We start from the raw sequence: 11,858 nt of genomic DNA on the forward strand, positions 1-11,858 counted from the left end.
CGAGGAACGTGACTTAGGACAGAGGTCTCTGGGGGTGTGGTGGCCTGCACCCCACATTCAGATGCTGCATGTAGGAGAGATGAGCAGCAGCTCGATGTCGTTGGGGTTCTGATCGGCAGGTAAATTAAAGGAAAGAGAAACAGACCTCGAGAAGTTTGGCTTGAGTGGTAAACAGCGGGCCTGCGGCTCGTTGGTGGGCAGCGGGAAGTGCAGGCCAGGGGGCGGCTGCGTCGCAGGGAGAGGCCAGGAGGCCCAAGACAGCTTTCGCGGGAGGGGCCGGCTCCGAGGGTGGAGGTGTGGCCGAGGCGCGGGAGGCTGGCCAGGTGTGCAGGGAGGGGACGCGGGGCTGCGGCTTGGGCATCGCCACGGACGCGCTGCGGTCAGTGAGCCGGTCCGTGGGAGGCCACCGCGAGGCCACCATGAGCTCTAGCGGCGTTTCTTCGGGGCACCACAGCTCCCACGAAGATTCACACTCAGAAGGAGACTGCGGCCACGCTGCCAACGACGGACGGTCGGTCCTTTGCCAGCAAGGGCCCCGTGGAGAGGACCCGCTCAGGCCGCCCGCGCAGGGCGTCACTGTCCACAGCTTGGTTACTTTGCTGGCCAAAGAAAGGTCCTGTTGTTTTGCAGATGTCTACAAGCTTCAAGATGTTTCTTGATAACTGGAATATCCAGACAGCTCTTTGGCTCAAAAGGTAAGTTCCTTCGAGAGCAGTCTTCAGCTGTGGCTAAGCTGAGGAAAGGAACAGCGCCCTGAGTGGTGTGTGACCTTGTGCGGGCAGCAGAGGTGGCCGCCCCCCAGTGCGGGAGAGCCGGCCCACGTCGCCGTCACGCACTGCAGCCCGCTCGCCTGGCAAGGGCGCCCGGGCCTGAGGTGCCGGCGTCCTGTGCTCTCTAGCACTGGACATGTGGGGTGGGGTGGGGCCCGCGGGCCCCGAGCTGTGCACGGCCGCCAGGCAGAGGGACACCTGCCAAAGACTAAGTCGGGTTCGGCCAGAAATGCCCTGGAGTCTCGTCTCCTGGTTCCCAGTGAAACACACGGTCCCGTCTCAAACTTCCTAACGCACGGGACCCGGACCCCGGGCCGCAGCCCTGCCCCAGGACAGCGCCCTGCGGCCTTTGTTCTGTAACAGGCATCTTCCCCGGAGGTATCTGAAATACACAGGCGTCACTTAGGGTGCCCTGCGGTCTCCCCACTGGAGCGGACTGGCCGAGCTCATTGTGGTTGTAGCTTAAACTCGACGCAGGGGAATACTGTTTTCCTCGGAGCTCTCTGTCCTGCAACAGGAAAACTTCTAGACTAATGCTTGCTGGAAAGAAGAGTTAGCAGATCGTTGAAACTTAATTCTTATCAAAGGAAACAATGTAAGATGAAGATATTTAACATGAAAGTGTTTTGTGCCTAGTACAGACGCACACAAGTAAGACGTAAGACGTGATTATTTCAGCTCAAAGGTAGACCAGTGACAAGATGGTCTCACGCCTGCCTCCCTTTCCTCGCGGGACGCTCCATAGCTGTGACTCCCCGAGGTCACGCATCCGGGCGTTCCCTGAAGTAGGCGGCACAGACCACACTCCGGGGGTCATTGCCACAGTCCGTCACCGAAATGGCCTGCGGCCCTTGCCCTGGGCAGCCTGGGCCGGTCGGGGGCGGGGGGCGGGGGCGGCCTCTGCAGACGCCCCTCGGCTCCGTGTTCCAGGGTGTGCTACGAGCGAGCCTCCTTGAGTCCGACCGTCCAGACCTTCGTCCTGTCGGCCATCTGGCACGGGGTGTACCCGGGCTACTACCTGACCTTCCTGACGGGCATGGTGATGACGCTGGCCGCGCGCACTGTGAGTACCGGCCCGCACCTCGGGCCCCACTGCCGGGCCCCGGCGGGTGGGTGTGGAGCCCGCCGGCGGCACCGCCCTGGTGCCAGCGCAGACCCAGGTTGTTGGCGCCTTGAGGAGAGGTAAAAGCTGAGTCGTCACGGGCGTGGCGGGCGGGCGGGAAGTGCCTCTGAGGCGAGAGTCCCGTGGGACTCGCAGAGGTGGGCGGGCCCGGCAGACACCTCGATGGGGCACGCGCAGCCCTGCAGGGTGACACCCCGAGGACTGGCCATGCCCGGCGGCGGGCAGCGGAGGAAGGCGCGTGCCGCCGGGCGTGGCCAGTCTGAGGGAAGTGGCGTGACAGCGGCTGAACCCCCGCTCGGCTCCGGGCGCAGGAGGCGTGTCGGCAGGCTGTAGCTGTCAGCGCTGGGGGTGGCAGGGAACCAGACTTGGCGGGGCCCTGCCTTCTGGTCTGACTCAGACCAAGGGCTGCGAGGTGGGAGCCTGCGTGTGTGCACACAGGCCTGCGTGACACGCCCATGCTTTTATAGGTGGTGGGTGGGCGTGTGTGTGTTCGGGGCGGGAAGGGCCCCTGCGGTGGGGCTGGCCGCAGCACTGGTCTGGGCTTTGAGAGACAGGTCGCCTCGGTGGTGGGCGTGGGCATGGCAGTAGCCACGCAGAGAGCTTAGCGCCCTTGGAGGGCGGGCCAGTGTGCGGCCGAGAAAGGCTGGGGGAGGACTTGGGCACAGCGGGGAGGAGCCTGCGGGGGTCTGCACATCAGCGTCCGGGTCCCTGCGTGCGGGAGGGCACAGGAGAGCCGGGCCGCGGGGCTGCTGCCTGGGTGGGGCGGGGCGGGCCTGGGTGCGCTCTGGCCCCGCGGAGACCCGCAGCCACCCTCATGTCGGGAAAGCCCCGAGGGGGCCCAGGCGGGCACCCTGGGCGAGGACGCCGGCCCGGGAGAGCGCAGGCGGCTGCTCGGCGGGTGTGCGCGGCTCAGACCGAGCTGGCCGGCTTCCGGAGGCGAAGCACTGCGGTCAGGGGGCTGGGAAGCAGCTTTTCTGGAGACGTCGTTCCCAGCTGGCCGGAGAGCGGCATTTGCGCGCGCCGGTGCTGTTCGCGCGCGACCCCCTCCCCCAAACGCGGAGGTCCCAGCGGGGCGGAGGCGGTCTCGCCTCAGAGACAGAAGAAACGGGGCGCGGGCGGGGCTGTACCTGGCCTAGCAGCTGTGGCTGGAGCTGGCCGGGGTGGTGGCCGCTGCCGGCCAGGTCCTGGCGCGGTGCAGCCTGAGGCCTCCAGACGCTGCGAGGAGCCCTGCCGCGCTCCCCAGACCCGCGCCCTGGGCGGCCTCCGTCTGCGCGCCTCTGAGCCGGCGGGTCGCGGGTCTTCCTGAGCCGCTTCCCGCAGCCGCAGAGCCCCTTGGGGCGCGCCGCGGGGCCTTGGTCGGTGGGCTCGGTGTCGCTTTGTAAACAGTGAAAACATCGGTGTTTTTGTTTATTTCAGATGAGAAATAACTTCAGGCATTACTTCGTCGACCCGCCCCCGCTTAAACTGCTGTACGACGTGGTGACGTGGGCGGTGACCCAGGTGGCCATCAGCTACACAGTCGTGCCGTTCGTGCTTCTCTCTGTGAGACCGTCGGTCACCTTCTACAGGTGGGTGCCGGCGGCTGGGGCCGTGGCCTTCGCGAGGCTCGCGTCATGGGGCTCCCGCAGGGCGTCAGGGGGCCGGGCCCCACTGCGGGCACAGTGCGGACGGCCGCGCAGAGTGAGGAGGGCGTCGCCGGGCCCAGTCTGTCCAGTCAGGGGAGAATCAGCTACTTGCGCCTCACCTGTCCCGCGTCGCTGTCGCTGCCTGGCGGCCGTGCGCACTCTCTGTCCGGGGGTCTGTCTGGTCTCCGTACGGGCGGAGGCCGTTGGTCTCCTCTCCCTTCCCCAGCGGGTCCTCCGCCCCAGTAGAGGCGGCGCCGTCCCGGAGGCCCTGGGCACGAGGTTCTCCGTTGTTCTAGCATGAAGGTCACGGACGTGGTCAGCATCTTGAAGTGTGATGGGTTGTCCAGGAAGGCTTAATGTTGCTTCTGCTCTGATTTCCATTTGAACAAAATTGTTCCCTGCTTTTACGTATGACTGAGTTGCTCTGGGAGCAGGGAGGTGACGGTTGGTACTTGGGGATGAGACGCCGAGCGACGTTTTAAGCCACGTGGCCTTTCCTCTGCTGGGACCGCGCCATCAGGAAGCAGCAGGACGCCCTGCTGAGGTCCCTGGCCGGCAGCTTGTGGCCGAGTCGGGACGGCGGCTGGCAGGGAAGTCGAGCTGAAGGCCCTCCCGCCCTGCACGCAGTCGCCGAGCGCTGCTGGTGCCACGCTGCAGCGAAACGAGCTTTTCCCTTTTCTCGTAGCTCCTGGTATTTCATTCTTCACATTCTGGGGATCCTGGTGTTACTGTTGCTGCCGGGGAAGAGACCCCAAGGAGGGCGGGGCACCAACGAAGATGCCCAGCTGCCACCACCTAAGAAGTTCGACGACAGGGACGGCTCTTGGGGACAGAACAGTTTTCCCACAACAAACAGCGTTTACGGCCTCAGCCAAGAAAGAGCCTCGAGACACTCCTCGCTGAGGCAGTGACGGGACGTGCGCCCGCCGTGCTCTGTGTTAGCGGAAACCTGTCTCACACCTGTCCAGGCGTTGTGCATGTTTGCAGGGGCGCAGTGGGGAGCCCGGGCGTCCCGACGGGAGTCCCTGGTATGCCAGACCGGACGGAGGGGCCCCGGGCCGCGCCGGGTAGGACGTGCCCCACACCGGGCGCTCGGCGGCGCGGGTCACGGGGTGCGGCCCCGGGGCGGTGGGAGGCTGCTGTGTGCGTCTGGGTGACGGAGAGCGACTGGTGACTTTTCCTAATGAATGTCTTGCCTTAAACCCTCTGTTTCCTAAACTCTTGCTCCCAGGGGTCTTTGCAAGTGTGACCGGGTGAGGACGCTCCCTCATGTCTGCCGTGCGTGCTGCCGAGGACCTGGGGGGCCCGAAACAGGCCATTTAAGGGTGTGGAGACTCCGACATTGCAATAAACATCTCAGTATTGGAAGGGCTCCCTTAGCGTGTCTGCGGCGGCCGCTGCTCGCGGGGAAGCCGTGAAGGAGGCAGGGACCCAGCGCAGGCCGTTCGCGAAGAGCGTGCGCCCGGGTCAGGCAGCGCCCCGCAGGGGCTCCCAGATGCGGCAGAAACGCCGCTGTTTGCTTCCACACGAGAGAGGGCGAGAGGAGGGCAGGCCTGAGTGGAGGCCGTGCTGGGGCCAGGCCGCCGGGCGGCTGAGGGGCAGGGTGGCCGCGCCCGGCGGGCCTCCCGGGCGCCCAGTTGTTTGTGCTGAGGTGAGGCATGAAGTTCAGGGACTGGCTGTTGCTTTGGACTTTAAGGGAAACTTGTGAAACCCAAACCGTCTGGAGCTGGGACGGAGAAGCTGCCGGGCGCTGGCCGGTCTTGGGAGACGCTCGCGCGCCCATCACTCTGCCCCTTGGCAGTTCGATTCCTGTTTGGGAAAGTGTGAGGGAAGTGAGTACAGTGAGTCACCGGGCGGGCGAACCACGTTGTGGGAGAGAGCTAAGCATTCGCTCCTTCCAGACTCGGCTTCTCACCTCAAATTTGCTTGTTAGTGGGTTTTAGATTCTCAAGTATAAAAATGTGCTTTTTAGTTTTACGGGTCATTTTCCCCCTATTCTGTTCAGCTCTCCAGAGAGCGAGACGCGAGGGCTGGTGAGGGTGGCGTGGCAGAGAGCAGGAGAGGGGCTGGGAGCGCAGGGCAGGCAGGCAGGGCCGGTCAGAGACAGAAAGGCCTGAGTGTCCCCTGCCTTTGACCAGTTTTGTAGAACTTTTCTTTTGCCTTAAATCTTTCAAGGAAGTGCTGGACTGTCTGCCTATGGTGAGCCTCTGGGGATTTTTGTTAGGAATGAATTTGCAAGTGCAGTTAAGGGCAGATTACCTGGCATCTTCTCGAAGCGGGCACGCAGCGCTGGGAACGGCTCTGCGCACAGCCAGCAGAAGCGTCGGTGTTTCATTTTAGAAATTCAGAAATAATCCTGGTCTTCGTTGATACGAAATGCTTTTCTTTTTCTCAAGGTGACTTGTTTCCACCGTCCCAAGAAAGGACAGCTAAGCAGAGGGTTTAAGGCAAGCAAAGGTAGCTAAAGAATTCCTCCCTCTCCCAGGTAGAGAAGTTGAGCTGGCGTCTGACCCGAGGACAGAGCGGGAGTGGCTGCCACCCGCCGTCTCCTCGGCATCTAGGTAGCGCTGCCGAGGCTGGTCAGGACTGCGGGAATAAAGAAACGTAGATGTTAGAGGACAGCCTCTCCTGTCCCAGGTGAGCGCGAGAAGGCCTCGAAGCTTCCTTTAGTTCAGTGTCCCTGGCCCCTTGAGGACAGTCGCCACTTATTCCTGCTACCGACTGTTTCACTCCTCAGCCGTGAACACGGTTACCTGCTGCTGCCCCGGGCCCTGTCACCACCCGGCAGGCAAGATGGTGGTGGAGACTCCGCCAGCCACCCTCCAGACTGGCCGGCGTCCCTCTGGGTCAGCTGGTTTGAACTGAAATGGCTTCGGCGTAGCTTTCTGCAAGTTCTGGAGAAACTATAACCACTGATACACACTAACCTAGAAGAAGAACTTCTGATTCTTAACTGGGCTTCTCAGTTCTCAAGAAGGGTCTCTGCGCTGTGGAGGGGCATTGAGGGGCATCTGCGGGGACTGCCGGCCGGCGCGTCTCCGCTGCTGAGTGTCACGGGCTTCCCCGCGGTGTGTGGGCTCAGGACATGTTGGGGCCGTTTCTCCACCTCTCAGTTGTCCTGCAGCCTCCAGAGAGCCAGCCAGCCTCGTATTTACGCTTTAGGCTCATTACATTCTACTCAGGGAAAAAAGCGAGCAGAAGTCATTATTCTTCCCTCCGCTTCATGTTCTTGAAACAGCGACCGCTCACCGGCGCTGGCTGTTGTCCGCCCTCTGGCAAGTGGCTGATTGTCAGTGTTTAAACATCGTTTGTCTTGGAACTCAGGGGCATTCTAGCTCCTAGAACAGGGACGGTCTCCCCGGCTCCAGAAGGCGCAGCCACCCCTCTGCCGCCGCATGCCGCCACCCCGCCTCGTGCGGCCGCAGAGACGGGGTCTCCGGGCAGCCGGGGCGAGTCGCAGGGAAGAGAAGAGGGGCTCCGTAACCTGGGGGCTGCTGACACCAAGGCGGTGGTGACCGTGGCCGGGCCCCGGGCCGCCGCGGCTCACCTGCCCCGGGGCCTGTGGGCCGGGGCCCCCTGTAGGCCGAAGGACCTGCACGAGCCCGGGGGGCCTTCCAGAAGGAGATGGCCGCGCCCCTGCGTGCAGTGTGTGTGGGAGAGAGTGGGTGCGTGAGGGAGTGTGGGAACGTGTGTGAGTGTCAGAGTTGTGGGTGTGGGGGAAAGCGTTTGTGAGTATGTGAGTGCGTGCGTGTGAACAAGTGTGTGAGAGCGTGAGCGTGAGTGTGAGTGAGTGTGATTGCGCTGAAGGGGGCCCGCTGGGATCTGGGAAGGTCCCCGGAGACGCGTGTGTCAGGGGCCGTCCGCGACTGGCATTTCGTGGGCGGGGGGTCGTCCTGGCAACGGAGCAGACCTCTGGGTCCATTAGCCCAGAGCAGGCCGCCGGCCACTTCTACGGACCATGCCCCGACACAGTCTGGCACAGGCACAGCACATCGCCGCGTGCGTTCTCTGCTCTTAGGCTTCCGTGTGTGCCCTGGGCCACGGAAGAATGTCCGCCCGCTGTGGTTGACCGATGTTTGGGCGAGGCTGACCACTACGTGATTTCTCAAATAAGAGTTCTTTGGAAGAGTCTTAAGGCGTGTTTAACTTGACCGCACCTTATTTTAAATTACAGAAAGAATTAAAAATATGAAATGTAAAATTCTATTTGAGGAGCAGTTACGCTTGGGACAGAAATCGCGTTTAAAATTCCTGCTCTGTGAATGATCTGCATGTTCAGGAGCCACTCTGGACATTTGCGCTTCCTCTGTTTCCTTAAACATAATACACATCGGGGTTACTAGCGGGCGTCAAAGGGGAAGACCACTTGAGAGAACAGGTGTTTCAGAATGGTGCCTGTTACTGTGTCAGTGAAGATTTTGTCCAGTTTTATGTCTAAACCAGCATTTGTGAATTTTACTCAGGCACCGATAGCCCCTCTGAACTGGAGTCGAATACATCAGACGGGAGGTAGGTGCAGAAGTCTCGGTAAACAGTGAAGCACAGTCTCAAGTACCTTGCGGAACTTAGACCTGGCCCGGGGCGCGTGTGGTGAGGGGCTGGTCGGTCACGTTTGCACGTACGTAGCTGCTGGAACCGAGTTTATGCCCCTTGCGCTGCCGGCGCTGAAGAAGGGCATCGTGCACCGGCGGGATGCCACGCTGGAACCGGGGCGCGAGGCGAGAAGTCGGCGTCTGCACGGTGTTTTCCGTGGCACCGGCCGGCGTCAGCTGAAGCTCTCGTAGCACATCGTGGAGGGAAGTTTTAAAGGAAATTCTCCACGTTGGCATTTTGGAGGACTGCCCGTGTCCGGTGAATAGCTGTGTTCTGGAGGCTCTTGTGCAAGGACGCCGCCAGTTAGGCTTCAGTGGGTGGACGGCATGCCTAGTACTGTTTCATCTGCCTCAACATCAGATTTGCTGGTTTTACATGATTAAAATCCCAGTGAAGAACTGACAAGCTGCAAGCTCTGGGTTGGGAAGGCCTGAAGCAGCCAGGACACCCGCACCCCGACGTGTCTCCCCTCCCGCGACCGCTGTGTGGGCCCACCCTTTGCGAAGGCCCAGAGCCGAGAGCCTGCGGCGCTCCTGTGCGCGGCTGCTCACCCAGCTCGCTGGCCCGGGCAGCTCCCTGCCCAGCTTCTGCCACCTAGACGAGTGGACCGCGAAGAGGCACCGAGGCGCCGAGCGACTGCCATAAAGTGGGCGTTTTCTTAAAGACGCGTCTGAGCGGGACAGGGCCACACCCTGTGACTGCCCTGCTTAGTCTGCGTGGGCATCTTCTGAGAAATCGCTTTACTGCTCCTTTCTGTCCTGTTTCTGTGAGGGGCAAAGTTATGTAACTTGGTTAGTATTTTTAAAATAGGCCTTTTCCCCAACTTTAAGCATTTTCGCTTCTATTTGTCCACGAAATCCATTTGTTTCTGATCATCCCAGGGAGGTAAGAAGCAAACACGCTACAGCCGCCCCCCACCCGGCCTCCCCGGGGATGGAGGAGCCTCCCCTGCACCCTGCGTGGCCTTGCCCCCCCACACACACACGGGTGCCCAGGTGTGGCACCCAGCCCTGGGCTCGCCAGACGCGTTCGCCTTCCCCGGTGAGACTAGAACGTGCTAGCTGATGTGTGTTTTTATTCCAAAATACTTTTTTAAAGAAGTGTTGTTTTTCATCGCACCCATGAATGAGTCGTTTGCCAAATGCTGCCCCCGTGGCGCTGGGCCGTGGCCGCGTGGCTGTGGTTTCTAGCCCGTGTCCTCAGCGCGTGGTGTCTCCTTGTGGCCTTTGGAGACTGCCAGACCAGCGTGTTTCCTAGCTGTCTTTACAACCGATTAAACTAGTTTCAAAGCCGGTGTGCACGCTGCTTCCCTGCCGCCGCGGCCAGCCGGCCTGGCGCCTCCAGCCTGGGGTCTGGCAGCGGTCACCTCGCTGCTGGACACCTTTTCTGCCCGTCGGGAGGGAGTGGAAGGGCCTGAAGCGAGCCTCTGGGTCTTGAGGCCCCAACCCCCAGGCCTTGGGGAGGGCCCCGGCCTGGCTGGGGACCCCCAATGCTGCCAGGCAGCTCTGCCCCATTCCCGCAGGGGTTCCAGGGTGCATGCCGGGGTACACACCCCATAGCTGGCGTCTGTCCCGCTGGACGGCCGCAGCCAGTGGCGGGTTTCTGCGGACCCGCTACAGACGGCCAAAGGGAGGCCCTGACGGAGCGCGAAGGGCGCAGCTAGTGGGCAGGCTTAGGCTGGGGCTCCAGCGTGCCCAGGACGCAGACCCGCTCGCCACCGCCTCCAGTCCGCTGGGCGCTGCGGCCCAGTGTGATGTCCGTCTCCCATCTTGGGTCACTGGACCTCCAGGATCAGCCGCGTGACCAATTGCAGAAGTCTTTTCTGGGTGTCTTTGAAACTCTGCCTGCTCCTTGCCACTTCCCCCTGCACCCCCAAAGCACACAGAAGACCGAGACCCCCCCTCCTGTTCCCAGGTCACACACTCGCCTCTTGGTCTGTGTGGGCCCTGCCTCCAGGGTCATCCCCCAACTTCCCCTCCCCTCCCCCCCAGCCAACAGCCCCCCAGTAAATTCACCTTGCAAGCACCTCACCCCCTGCGGCCTTGGCCGGTGCCCAAGGCTTGGTAGGCCGCTCAGCCAACGCCGCGTTCCCGGTCGCCCACGTGAGCCTCTGCGCCGCCTGCAGCCTTTCCCACCCCGCCGGTGCCCAGTCAAGGCCGCTGCTGGCCCCCGCCGCCCTCTGTGTCCCCCACCATGTGCTCTCCAGTGTGGCTTCAGGAGCTCTTTGCAGTCAGCAGCTGAACTTCCATTTTCCTGCATCAAAAAAGAAGTGGTTCCCCAAAGTTTTGATGACAAATGAGAATGGCCTAGAGCAGTTCTCAAGGCCTCCCTGATGGCACAACGCTGCTTCAGCTAAGTTCAGCCCTGTGGGGAGTGATCCACAGGGCGCAGCAGACCTCTCCTGATCACCCCCAGCCCTGCTGCTCCCCACCTGTCTCTGGTGAATCCTCTCGCCTCAGCACCTCTGGCGTGCACCCCAGTTGCATAAGTAAACAAAACAACTCTTAGGGCCTGTCCCTTCCCTTGACCATGCTCCTGTCCTGCTCCTCCCAGGACACTCCAAAGGCATAGACTGAAGGCGCCCCCAAGTCATGCTGAAACCCCAACCTCCAGGTGGGGAATTTGGAGGTGACACGATTGGGGTGGTGAGATTGGGGCCCTAGAAAGGAGGTGCCCCCCCATGGCTCCCCCGAGGACAGCAAGCCCTGGCAACCTCGGAGCAGCAGAGGGCTGCTCAGACCACCTGGGTGGGGGGAGACCCAGGGTCTCGTGCACAGAGGAAACGCCAGGAGAGGGCAGAGCAGCGCCCGCAGCCTCCCCGCCGCCCTCAGCGCTAGTGCTCAGCGCTGTGAGGACAAGCGCGGCCCTAGCAGCTGCATCCGGCCCACACTCCCCTTAGGCTCCGGCCGGGGTGCAGTGCCCTTGTGCCCCTCGCTGTCTTGCTTTGTACCCGGAACCCCGAACCCGCACCTCGCCACATCCCCGCCTTCATCGCAGGACGCAGCCTCCTGATCAGTGGTCACGGGCGCGTGTCCAGAGCCGCAGGCGCCCGCCGAGACCGCTGCTGGCCTCAGAGGCACCTCGCCCTGGAGGCGTGTCCCGCACCGCCCAGGCACCGGCGTGGGCTTGCTACTCACTCTGCCATGGCATCAGCTGATGTTACAGTTAATAGAGAATACATATTTATGGGATCTGTGTTGTACACACACTGAAGATTCACCTATAATCCTCTATATAATACATAGTGTATATCCTAGAATACATATGCATTCATTGAATAATACAACCAGAGAAGGATTCGAGTAGTAGAAACAGCACAGTGTATGAATTTATGAGGTGAGTTCACTCCAGGCAAACCAACACATTCACCAGCATGAGGCACCGCCTTCCTGAAGGCCCCAGTGCAGGGCATGTTGGGGTAGACATCCCAAAGGCACGTTAAAGCTGGTGGATCACTTCCACCTGCTGGCCTTTGGAATCAGGTGTAAACAATCATTTAGAAGATGGATCGCTGTTTCTGGTTTGCAAAGCTAAGCTAAGCTAACCCATATTTTTTGATACAAAGAGTCCACAGTCACAGAAACCAACGAAGTTTGGGGCATTGGATGAGTTTTAGAAAATCTGCAGCATCACAAGATGAAACCTTATTAAGATAAAAGGTGTATGCGGTGGAATATTACTCAGTAATCAAAAGGGATAAGCTCATGCCCTTCGCAGCAACGTGGACGGATTTGGAAGGGACCATGC

The 11,858-nt window shown here is 61.3% G+C and overlaps 1 protein-coding gene across 1 annotated transcript in view; it reads left to right on the plus strand.

The window, feature by feature from the left end:
* The window catches only part of MBOAT2 (membrane bound O-acyltransferase domain containing 2), a 45,519-nt gene extending 36,120 nt beyond the window's left edge, over positions 1-9,399 (plus strand). Inside the window, exons 8-12 of the mRNA XM_012727371.1 lie at positions 202-515; positions 631-695; positions 1,701-1,833; positions 3,310-3,461; positions 4,204-9,399. Coding sequence (XP_012582825.1) covers positions 202-515; positions 631-695; positions 1,701-1,833; positions 3,310-3,461; positions 4,204-4,429 — 890 coding nt within the window. The 3' untranslated portion in view covers positions 4,430-9,399. The remainder of the gene's footprint in view (positions 1-201; positions 516-630; positions 696-1,700; positions 1,834-3,309; positions 3,462-4,203) is intronic.
* Positions 9,400-11,858: the final 2,459 nt, after the last annotated feature.

Source organism: Condylura cristata, unplaced genomic scaffold (genome assembly GCF_000260355.1).
Source record: "Condylura cristata isolate star-nosed mole 26May11 unplaced genomic scaffold, ConCri1.0 scaffold00020, whole genome shotgun sequence".
NCBI classification, from domain to species: domain Eukaryota; kingdom Metazoa; phylum Chordata; class Mammalia; order Eulipotyphla; family Talpidae; genus Condylura; species Condylura cristata.